This window comes from Zonotrichia albicollis, chromosome 3, assembly GCF_047830755.1.
Source record: "Zonotrichia albicollis isolate bZonAlb1 chromosome 3, bZonAlb1.hap1, whole genome shotgun sequence".
NCBI lineage: Eukaryota > Metazoa > Chordata > Aves > Passeriformes > Passerellidae > Zonotrichia > Zonotrichia albicollis.
In genome coordinates, this window is record NC_133821.1 from 54,737,776 (window position 1) to 54,749,977 (window position 12,202).

General features: G+C 38.3%; 1 protein-coding gene across 3 annotated transcripts in view; it reads right to left on the bottom strand.

Annotated features, from left to right (window-relative positions):
• The window catches only part of PCNX2 (pecanex 2), a 156,971-nt gene that overhangs the window by 58,667 nt on the left and 86,102 nt on the right, over positions 1–12,202 (bottom strand). For all 3 annotated transcript variants that reach the window (XR_012579570.1, XM_074537489.1, XM_074537490.1), the window contains 2 exons: positions 5,218–5,327; positions 558–686 (listed from right to left, as the gene is read on the bottom strand). Coding sequence is in view for 2 of the 3 variants with exons in the window: in XM_074537489.1 (XP_074393590.1) it covers positions 558–686; positions 5,218–5,327 (239 nt within the window). In the remaining variant the exon portion in view is untranslated. The remainder of the gene's footprint in view (positions 1–557; positions 687–5,217; positions 5,328–12,202) is intronic.

Below are 12,202 nucleotides of genomic sequence, written 5' to 3' on the forward strand. Positions count from 1 at the left end.
AAAACTCTTCAAACTAAGACACACCAAGACAAGAGGTGTGGTTAGTGTGTGGCCCTTCTCACTGGTGAGGCCAAGCCCAGACTCAGCCAATGCAATTTTCCCTTTCTATCACAGTTGTGCAGCTGCAGAGTTACCTGCTGCATCCCAGAGGGTAGCATTTAATCAGCCTAGTTAGTACAAAATGTATTTATGCAGTCTGACTGCTAGTGCCAAAGGCTTCACAGATTTATTTGCTAGCACTAGCTAGCAAGACAAAAAAGGCTGACAACTGGGAGTTTTACTGCTTTTTTCTTTTTCACAGCTTCGTTACTGTGTGTCTGTACAACAAATGCAACATGACGTCTCATCTGTAGCGCACTGATAATTGCTTAAATACATTTTCAGAAATAGCCAAATAACCATGGGAAAGTAAAACACCAGAAACAAGATTCAAAGATTAACCTCTCATGCCCTAATTTAAGGATTATCTTTGGAAACAAAAAATACCACCAGAAATGAAACTAATGAGAGCAAAACCTTTACAAATAACAAAGGTAGAGATTTGTGAATAATCTTACTTGTAGTTTTTTTCCCAGAACTTGACTGGTCGTGCATACGATGCGATGAAGATGACACTGCCCAGAAATGGACTGAGTGGTGTAGAAAAGACTGAAGCGGCCAGAGTTTGAAAAAAAAGCATAGCAGAGTCTGAAAACTGCAAGTTAAGGTAACATGGAAAGGGAGGAAGGCAGGCAGTGCCAAATCAGCCATTACCAGCATGTAGTCAGTGGCTCTTCAATGCTACAGGCTCATTATGGGGGTGACCCTGCCTAATCCCTGCCCGAGGACAGATGCTAGGAATAGGCAGTGCAGCAAACACCCTTTTCCAGCTACCTAAGCTACCTTCTGTAACATAAAAGTGCCTTTCCAGAGTCTGACACAGAGTTTAAAACACACACACACGCATGAGGAAAAAACCAATCTCTTGAAAATTATTTGTTCTCCACACCGGAGTCTTGCTTTCACTGTGTCCAGTGTTCCATTCTGTGGGCTTCTGCTTTTTTTGGAACGACCCTGTATGTGGAGAAACTATGCCTCTTTGATCCAGCCTGCTGGTTCAAAGTCATGTTTTCACATTGATTCTTGCTAAGAATTTACTATTCCAAAGCTAAAAAATGTTCAGCATTTCAGACTTTTTGAAATATATAAGAAATGAGAAGGTGAGGACAGGGGAGTAGTAATTATCACACATAAACATCATAATGAATGCCTGAATCCATAGTTTACTTCAAATGTAAAGTCATATTTCAGGTTGCTGGAAAGCAAGTTAGGAGATAGATAAGGATACTGAAAAAGATGCAAGTTAAAAGGAACATAAATAAATGCAACCAAATAAAATGTTAGGCTTAAATTCTTCATTAATTCATACCACATCCATGAAATTTTAGGAGAAATACTTTCAAACTGGCATAAGAGACCAGCTGTCATTCCTTACATCTCTCTTGGGAGGGAGGTGCAAAGTAAAGAAGCCATGAACTAAAGGAATCACTATCAATGGACAGTGATCAAGCACATCTCAATCTAAATTTCAGGTAAAATCACCCAATAACCACAATTTTTTAGCTTACTCTCTTATAGCAAAATACTGTACGTGCGTCCCACAATCCCTGAGACTTCACAAAAAGCCCACTTAAACAAAAGTAGAATCATTCTTGGTACAGCATTTCCATAAAACTGCTAGTTAGCCAGGCTTTAAAAGCCATTTGCAAAATCTAGGAACAAATATTTGCCAAAAAATACCTTTCAAATCTCTCAAACTTACTAAAAGACAGTGATCTGGAACAGTGTCTTTGTGCATTAGAGAGCCTGAAAAATGAGCTGCCCTGAGAGTCTAAAGTTTTAAAAAGTGACACAGAGCACAGAGCAAAAAGCAAGTGCATCAGAAAAGTTGAACTGTCACATTACAGTGCAGTCATAACCAAGCACTGGCTGTGAAAGATGAACAAGCATTTACAAGGGTCAGATAAGGGAAGGAGGCATGGGAGCTGAAGAGAGGAAGAGAGAACAAAGAGGACAGATAAGGGCAGCAAACCAAGTTTTTTAAAGTTGGTACTAATGTAATGATTGATTTAAAAATTGCCACCATCATGAGCTGAGACATTTCGCACACCATTGTGAAGTGTTGTGTCTTAGACATAATCAGAAGCAACAGGGGTTTTTTATCAGGAGACATAATGCCCTACTAAATGGACAGTAGAAGACACTACCCATTTGATTTGTGAAAAGTGATTTTAACTGTTTCACATCTCTAAGCATGTCATGAGAGGAAGCGACAGCATCTGACTTTTACATATATGTAACGAGTGCAGTGGGCAATTATCTGTCACAGGGGTATTTTTATTTGAGGACATCCAATTTGTCTGTATTATGTCATTACTTATTAACTTTAAATACCAATGCTTTAATTATGTCTAAATAAAAAAGAAGTGTCAAAAACTTACAGGCATACTTTCTTACACTGACCTTTTACCTGACCCAAGAGAGGTTTCCTGTGTACCATCTTTGTTAGGCTACATTGTCTAGAAGCAGAACTTGTTTCTTTGTGAATAATGGATTTTCTTTCTAATATGGCCAAAATCAAATTTTGAGATCAAAAACCCCAAAGCTAAAAATTCTTCAGCATTAAATAAAACATTGCCTTTGAGAATTAATTCTTGCAATTTAAAAATCTGTTTAAATTCAAACCAGCTTCCAAACAAGTAAATGAAAGACTGACATTTTGAAAATCTTCCATCCTCTTCTTCTAACACAAAACTATGTAGTAAGGCCAGCTCAAGTCCTCTGTTTCTCAAAATCCACATTTTTACTGACAATTACTACAAGTCCCTTCCAGGCACACAACCACTTAGAGGATGGGAAAACTGACTGTCACAGGGCTCTGCTTTCTGATGTTACAGCTGTAACCCTGAAACAACCAAAGCAGAAATCTCCTAAACAGGATAATCTCAACTACAAACTTTTTCTTCCCCTCAAATTTCACTATTCCCTTTTTAGGTTAAATCTGCCTTTGAACCACAAACTACACTGACTTTCTCAGCATGCTGATATTTATAGATGCATGACCTCATCTTACCCCTTAAATGCTAGGAAGGGAAGTTGGAGATCTATCCTCAAGTCTGAAGCCCATTCCTGTTCCTGGTATTTTAGAATTAAGAAGGACTTTGAAGGGTCACCTATTCCATCTAGCAGCCACAAGCAGGATCAGCTAAACCTATAAGACTCCTGAGAGACACTCACTTAAAATCCTGAAGATTTCTAATGGTGGAGACTACAGCCTCCACCAGGCAAAGCTTCACATGTGTTCCCTTCATGCTGCACTCCAAGGCATTAAAGTGTGCTGAACTACTCATATCCCTGAGCTCTGCAGCAAAAGTTCACTCAGGCACTTCGAAATTTAAAAATTTACATCCTGTTTGCAGAACTGATTGAAGCAATTAAGAGCCACAAATAATTAACTCTGTAAAGAAATGGCAGGTTTAGTACCTCTGTAAACTGCAACATGCATTCATCATTACTGTTTGCAGGGTTATAATAACAACAAATAAAATTACCATGCAAAGAGGCAGAATTATTGCTGTTGTGGGAATATTAACTTCAGCATTTAACCAGTATCTTAATTGCAGCCCTGCCTTAGAAGACAGATTTGCATTTACAAAGCATACTATAAATATAAATAATAAAAAGCTAGGCTAGATCACTTTAGCAATAACTCTGTAAACAAACAAAACTCTGGTTTAACTACTTTCCAGTTTGCAAAATTTAATTGGTAATTTTATCAAGAGGAAAGTTACCAATGCAGAAAATATTTGTGACCAAAGGGAAACTTGTTGAAATGCAATCTTAAATGTTCTTAAATAGTTCTTAAATGCTCTGCTAAATAAATTCATATACACTTCCCCAACAGAAATGAAAATATTTTTTTATTGTGAAATTCTGGAAGGATTTGCTATGAATAACTGAAACCTCTTAGAACAGATCACTGCTTTTATAATGCTTTTCTTCTATAAGAAGACAATCAAAAACTTTCCCTCTGGGAGTTATTCTCTGTGCACTTCCCTCTCTCTGAGGCTTCCATTTATTCCTCCCATCTAGAAACATAAGCATTGTTACTCAGCATTGCTTATGCTTCACAGCAAAGGGCAGATGGAAGAAATCGCTCAAGGGAAAAATCCCCAGCCCTGTGGGATGAAAGGGACAAAGACTTAAATGCATATATCTAACAAACAGTACAAAGGGAACTCATCAGAAGGTCTGAACTAGAACCACTTGTAAACTCATCTTCCACAACTTTGGGTAGCAGGGAAGGTAGAAATTAAAAGTTAGTAGCTGGTAACGACTAAGATGCCAATATAGTTACATTTGTTCAGTTAAAATGTTTTTCAGGGCTGGTTTTTGTTGGGTTTTTTTTTTCCTGTATTCAATCAAGTTTCTAACTGAATTTGAATATAAATTGAGTAAGTTTTGTTCTAAAAGCTCAATATACAGTTTTAATCCTACAGACAGGTCATTTAGAGGTCATTGAACTCTGTGTTTTACTCCCCATATCCATGAACCTGGAGATCACCCTGGAAGAGGCACCAAAACAGACTGCTACTGAAGTACTGCTTTGGTGCTGACAATCATATATTGTTATTCATACAACAGAGTTGAAAGGTTAAAAAGGAGAATATTCCTCAGCACCCCAATGAAAAAAATTTCCATTAAAATGTAAAAATCTAGCTGCTTCTGAAATTGAAAAAAAAAATCAGGACAGTTGTAGCAGAAATTGGCTCACTGAAATGAATTTATATCTGACATACCAACTAGAAACAACTGAGAAAGAAACTAATATTTGAGAGCTCAGTCAGCCATAAGTCCTGCAATATGTCTGTCACAACATTTCTTTCTGGATGCATCAAAACTCAGTGCTGAGGACTGGGGAAGTATGGAATCTGCAGAATGTGGCTGGGTGGGAATAAATACACCAGGTTGAGTCAGAGTTCAGTTTCCCAGTTTCGGATTCTATGCAGCCAAAAAAAAAAGAAAAAAGAAAAAAAAGAGAAAACTGTGTTTCTCAGATGTTCTAAGATTTTCAAATTTTCAACTAAATTACCTAAGAATTTCAAATCTCATTCAAACACTGTATATAAATTGCATACATGAAGAGGAACTTAAAGCAAAACAAATTTATAAAGGATATGAGGTATTGCAAAGAGCTGAGCGAAAACATGGAACGATGACCCCCAGGCAATCTGCCAAGGGGCAATGTATGTCATGATGAACTGCAACTTCTGCAGTAGGTCCCACAGCTGAAAAATAAAGAAAAAAAAGAAAAACATTGTCATTTTATATGCACTGAGATAATTTCAAAACTAGTATCTGAAATAGACACTTAAAAACTGTGCCCTGGAATAAACATGAGGTATGTTATATTGTATTATTAGCTTTCATAGATATTAAGGTCTAAATTCAGTAAGGCATTAGAGTATATTCTTCATTCAAAATTTAAACTTGCAATGAGGTACATTTTTGACCACCATACTGAGGCAGCTCCCAGATTACCTTTCAGAAGTATGTCTGCTCTAATTAGAAAGTGGGAGAACAGGTTCTGATATTCACTGACTATATATGACCACAAGTAAGACAGATACAGGAGTGGAGACTCTGGGAGAAACTGGATAGAGTGAACAGAGACAGTTCAATGTGTGACACGTGGCTGTGCTCATGGAAATCAGGCTTACTTCTCAAGAACACAACATTCCCAGTTTTTGACTCAATGGGAGAAGTTATCATGATGTAAGCATATGCATGGCATTAATCATGAATTGTAGCTGCAGTTTCAAGACCACTCTATCATAAAAAAAGTTGCATAAATATGAGCTTTTATTGTTGTGTAGTGCAAACTGCAAACCACAAAGAATTTACTTTTGCTTCCTGTAAATTATGCTTGGTGCTTCAACAGTTTCTGATTCAAGAATGATGTGTACTTTTTCCCTGGAATACATTTCTCCCCCTCTGTCATTTCTCTTGGCATCAGGCCAAAGCAGATTCTTGTGTCTCATCTATTGCAGAGTGGGTTCCTGACAAACTGTCAGGAAAGATTTGGCCATCAATAGACATTAGTGCTCAACACACAGGGAAGTTGACAGTAAAATAGGAGTATATGCAATATTTCATGCTCATATAGCAAATATATGCTGAATTTCTTAGAGTAATTTTTTTTTTGAGTTAGTGAAAAACTAGACTTTGCCAACATCCTGAACGACACTGAACTGTATCAACACTTGTACATTAAAATGCTTCCAGGGAATGTTCTCAAGCACTGATATTGTGCATATTTTTAAACTGCTAGAAAGGCAGCTGGGAAGGTTCTGGTCAGACTCTTCCAAACAATCTCCAGGAATTCTTTTGAATGAAAACCCTCCATGGTTCATTTCTAGGTGGCAATTCCATACCTGCACCTTGCATACAGACTGAGAGAGTTCATCAGCACAGAAATAAGCTCCTTAAGTCACCAGCCCCAAAGTCCCACTTGGCCGAGTGTATCCACAGTGGCAATGCACTTACAGGATGTTTCACTGAGCTTCCCCACAGACTGCAGTAAATAATTACATATCAAATGCGAGGGAAGCAAGAATCACTTGTAGCATTGACCTGCTTTGGTCTTCGTGCTACAAAACCATCAGAGAGCAGCTGCTGACATGGTATAACCAGTGTCACCCTAGCTCCAGCTACTAATAAACATTAAACTAATAAACATTCCAGGTGAGATGCAAGCAGTGATTCACCCACTTTCTTTGTTTTGGCATGACTCAAATTAGGAGCAATACACAAAGATGACACTTACTTTGCACAGATATACTATTTAAAACCACCAAAGCCCTGATAAAAACAAGCTGTTCCAACCCTTCAATGCACAGCCTGATTACCCCTGCTCAGAGAAACTCATATCTTGCTAACTTTGTTTTCTGTCAAAAATACTACATGGGATTTGCAGACTGCAGCATTAAAGTAAGCAGGTAAAACTGAACTGAAACTCAAATGGACATTTATGTATTTGAATCTTATTTAGCAGGTTGTGGGGTTGTTTTGTTTCACTTCAGTTTTATTTATCTGAAACACCACAATGAACAGCTGGAAGAAAAATTTTATCTGCAAAAAGATTTAAGTAAAGGGCTGGAAAAAGCTGATGACTTGCATTTGAAACTTCAAAAATTTAAAACTGCAGCACAACCCAGCAAAGTTCTGCCAGTTACAGATTGACATCACAGAGTCATAAATCACCCTAGCTGTGCTCAAAGCACAGAATTCATCAAAAGGTTTTCAAATCTCAAATAAAACTCAGGTTTTCCATTTGCTAGGAAACCAAATCCAGGAGGACACTCTTCTGGCTCTTTGTTCCAATATATAATTTTCAGTTGTTCTTTATTATTTACACCCTGCAAAAGTTGGCCAATGGAGCCCAGGTTCCCTATTGTATCTAACAAGTCCTACTGCTTCTGCACTCCCCACTGCTTGAACTTCCTGCTGTTTCTTCCAACACTTTCCTCTCAGCTAACACTTCCACAAGACAGGCAAAGGAGCTCATTTCCATTCGAGAACATGAAGCAAGAATGCTTTAGTGAACCTCTCTTGGTTTTTGAAAGCCTTACAACACTGCACTTAAAAGCCTGGAAATGTGTGATTTTCAAGCTACTGCTTTCATTAAGAGTTGTCAAGTGCCTCTATTACCTCTTAAATCCCTGCTTCCAGGGCATGTTCTGCAAAATGCCTTCAGGGTAATATGCCATTAGCATTTTACATCTCTAACTATAATTGCTAAAGGTGATGTCATTTACCAACTACAACCCTGAGATTTAAAAAGGAGGACTTGGCTTTACATTTTCTCTTTTTCATTTTGCTAGAACTATCTAAGAAACTGTTTCTTCTTATCAGTTTCATGCAATTTGCAATATGCTTCCTCCTATATCTGATAGGGGAACTCGCAGAGCTTTTCTAGAAAGAAACTGAAGCTGCTAAAAATTGCCTTTATAAATAGGAGAGGCTGAGCTATTCTCTTATTTCAACTGCAACTAGTTGCATTTCAACCTTCAGTAATTTGAAGACATGAGCTAAAGAGGAAAACCTTAATCTCTTTTACATTGTCAGAAACAATACAGAATGAATTCAAAAGAGAAAAGGCAAAGCCCATCTGGGGCTGAAGCTGTTGAGGAAAGTAAAAGGCCACAGAAAGAACTTTTACAGGTGTATTGACAGCAACACACAAACTGGAAAAAATCACATGGACCTGCTGAGGGATGGGGCACAGGACCTGGTAACAAAGGGCAGGGGGAAGGGAGAAGTACTCAATGCCTTCCTTGGCTTGGCTTTACTAGTGACGCTTCAAGCCAGAGGCCCCTGAGAGCTGTGAGGAAGCATGGAGAAATTGAGACACCCTACACAGCAAAAGATTAGTTAAAGGCACATCAAACCAAACTAGAGAAACCCACTTCCATGGAACCTGATGGGACACCTCAGCCCTTCTGTGGTTCTGTGAAACACAAATTATCCCCAGTAGAGTACTGTTTGAATGACGGTGAGGTCTAGATACAAAGAGGGAACCTTCTAAAGTCAAGGTGAAAAAAATAGTCTCTGGTGAATTTTAACCCTCTTTTTATAATCACTTCCTTAAGCATATATAAAAGATTAATTTTTATTTAAGACGTCTACATCTCAGTTTAGAATGATTTATAAAAGAATATTTTTATTAAGCCTTATTAGATCTTCAGTGTTTTCTACAGTTCAATAAGCAAAAACTATTGTATGTTTATATATTATTTATAATATATAATTATATATTATGTAGGGGGCATAAAAGTTCTAATATTCCTAGATGTATTTATACTGTGTAAAACTGTCACATGCAAACAGTTTTTCAAAGTCTTTGATAAAGACCTTAAATTATCAGCATGTTTGGTGAATTTAAACCAGCACTACTGTCAAGTAAAAGTGCAGAACATGCATCCATCTTTCATGTTTATTTTATGTGGACACACATTTTACCTTAATCATCTTTAAGTCTTCTATGAGTTCTGAAGCCTCTACAGATTTCTGGTGCACCAGTGAGTAATAAACAAAGCAAAGGCAAAGACTCATCTTCCCAGGATTTTCTTTAAATCTGGTTATTCTTACTTAAACAAATCTTATGGAAATTAGTTAACATACATAAAAAATTAAAGAATTGTGGAGTCTGAAACATCACTAAAATTGTGCATTCTTTTCTCAGTTTGATAGATTTTAATAAACTAGGCAGAGGTTAACACCTGAATTTAAATGACTCAGTGTGAGATGGAGACTATGCAATGCTCTCAGCTTCTGGCGGCCCTTCTATGTGTTTGGCATCTGCTGGGATTTTGTGTGGGCAGACTTCTTGGCAACTCTGGGACTAAATAATGCATAAACATTAACATTCTCCTGCTAAGTTTAAAATTTTCTAGGTTTTAAAAAACTGTGTATATAAATACACATAGGTTTTAAACCAAAATAATGGTCATATATATAAATATATATAGCTACATGCTCTACATGCAACACAAATTGAGATAAAAAAAGTTAAGTGCAGAAAGAAATTACTTAGTTTGAACAGGTATTCTTTATATTCCGCTTTAGATCCTGTGACCTTGAGATGATTTGAATTAAGACTCTGAGAGGAGTATTTACTTCTTCATGTTAAGCTAATTCTGATCAAGTGGAAACTCCAGCTTTCAGAATTAAATTCTAATACCTACTGGTATATTTTTATTTTCTTTTTGGTATGTCAATAAAAATGAATATACATCAAGAGTGAAAAGCTGTAAGTATGCATGTGTTTAAGGACATAAAATTAAACTTGCTAGAATAATTTTACTCTTGTTCATTGCTTTGCAAATCATTGACTTTTGGGTTTTTATTTAACACCATTCGAAACAAACTTCACCTATGAAATCCTGCAAAACAAGATCTACTGGAAATACTAAAGGTTTTTACTGCTTATGTCTTAAGTCATTGTGACATTCTAAGTTGTATTTGGACAGCTGTGTTTGAACCTACAACAAATACTTTCCAGGATGACTTTACCTGCACATGGTTACAGACACTTGAAGCCTTTACATTGTGGGCTTCAAAATTGTTGTCTAATGCAATACATACAAGAGGATCAAAATATAATCAGTCCAAGTCTCTGATATCAAACCTTGGAGGAAAGAATATATTCCTCAAGCACAACATTCAGCACTTAACAGTGACACTGTACAAAACAGGCATGTGTTAAGCAGTTTGAGCAGCAAGCCTTGAAAGCCTTACAACTGAAGTTAAATGTTAGCCAGATGTAATTATGGTAAGGATTATGACAATAAGATGATGATAAAACCTAACAGAGCCCTGGATCTGCTCATGGCATATCCTGCTTCTTCCTACATTGTTAGCTGATAGCAAGAGCCCAGGGAAGGAATCTGTGTGTGACACTGTAAAAAGCAGACTCACATATATCCCATGGTGGGCAAAAGGTGATCAGAGCTCATCAGCTTAATATGAAGAGGGCCAGACAAGCAAAATAAATCAGTGCAGCTGGGAGTGCACGTATCAGTTGCACTGATTCAAGCATCTTCAGCAAAGCCTTCACAGGCATGGATTCTGCCAATACTGTATCTTCCCAGAAATTTCCTTTTTGAAAGGACTGGGCACAGGCAAACCTCATGTAGTTGAACAAAGCCAAGTGAAAGGTCCTGCATCTGGGTTGGGGCAAACCCAGGCACAAACACAGGCTGCTCAGAATGGATAAAATGGCAGCCCTGTGAGAAGGACTTGGGGATGGGGGTGGGTGAGAGGCTGGATATGACCCAGCCATGGAACCAAACGTGTCCCAGGCTGCATCCAAAGCAGTGTGGGCAGCAGGGGCAGGGAGGGAATTCTGCCCCTCTGCTCTGCTCTGGTGAGACCCCACCTGGAACCCTGCATCCAGCTCTGGGGTGCCCAGCCCAAGAAAGACATGAACCCATTAGAGTGGGTCCAGAGGATGGTCAGAGGAATGGAGTGCCTCTCCTGTGAAGAAAACGCTGAGAGAGCTGGGGCTGTTCTGCCTGGTGAAGAGAAGGCTCCAGGGAGACTTTAAAGCAGCCTTCCAGTACCAAAAGGAGATCTACAAGAGAGCTGGAAAGAGGGGCTTTTTATAGGGGCCTGGAGTGATAGGAGAAGGGGGAATGGTTTTTAACTAAAGGAGATTTAGATAAAGTATTAGGAAGAAAATCTTTACTAGGAGGGTGGTGAGGCATTGGAACAATGCCCAGAGAAGCTGTGGATGGAAGCTGATCCATGGAAGTGTTCAAGGCCAGGCTGGATGGGGCTTTGAGCAACCTGGTAGAATGTGTCCCTGCCCACAGCAGGAGAGTTGGAACTCGATGATATTTGAAGTCCCTTCCAACCCAACCCATTCTAACATTCTGTGGTAAAAGTGGACATAAGAAAAAATACCAAGTTTCACTGAAGTACTCCAGATTTCTCTTTCAGTGCCTGCATCAACATAGACAGAACAGGCCTCTATCAGCATGAATGCACATGGACATAGACCTGAGCCATACTGACCCAGGGAGTGGGTGTACATCTCCCTGAAGCCCCAAATGCACTTGCTCCATTCTAGAGAAAAAAAAAGAAACACACAAAAAAAAGAGAGAGAAAATGTAAATTGTAATGTGTAATGAATGAAGTCTGACAAAGAGGTCAGTGACAGAAGGCTGAATGAAAAATCAATTAAACCATTCTTCCAATATTAAGAGGAAACATGAACTGTACAGTGCCCAAGAGAGTTAAGGAGTCTATGGAAAATACCACTGGGATTATCCTGTCAAATATCAGATAGCCTTCGGTATTTTACTCAGCAGAAAGTGTCTTAAAAGGGTTTATATGCCAGATATCAAAAACTGGGGGAACAGCTGTGAGCCAAGAGGCTAGAGATGATTAAGACATTGGATTCCTTGCACAAATGGCAAGGAATGGATTAAAATATGAATTAATGACTTAGACCCAGAAGCTTTGAAGTGAAACATCAGATTTAGAAAAGGGTGAAAAATCAGAAGAGGAAAGGAAAAAGAGTGAGGCTTTTGAATTATAAGTCTCACCTAAATCAATGAGACATGCCAACTAAACGAGAGTTTTATTGCCTTTGTGGTAA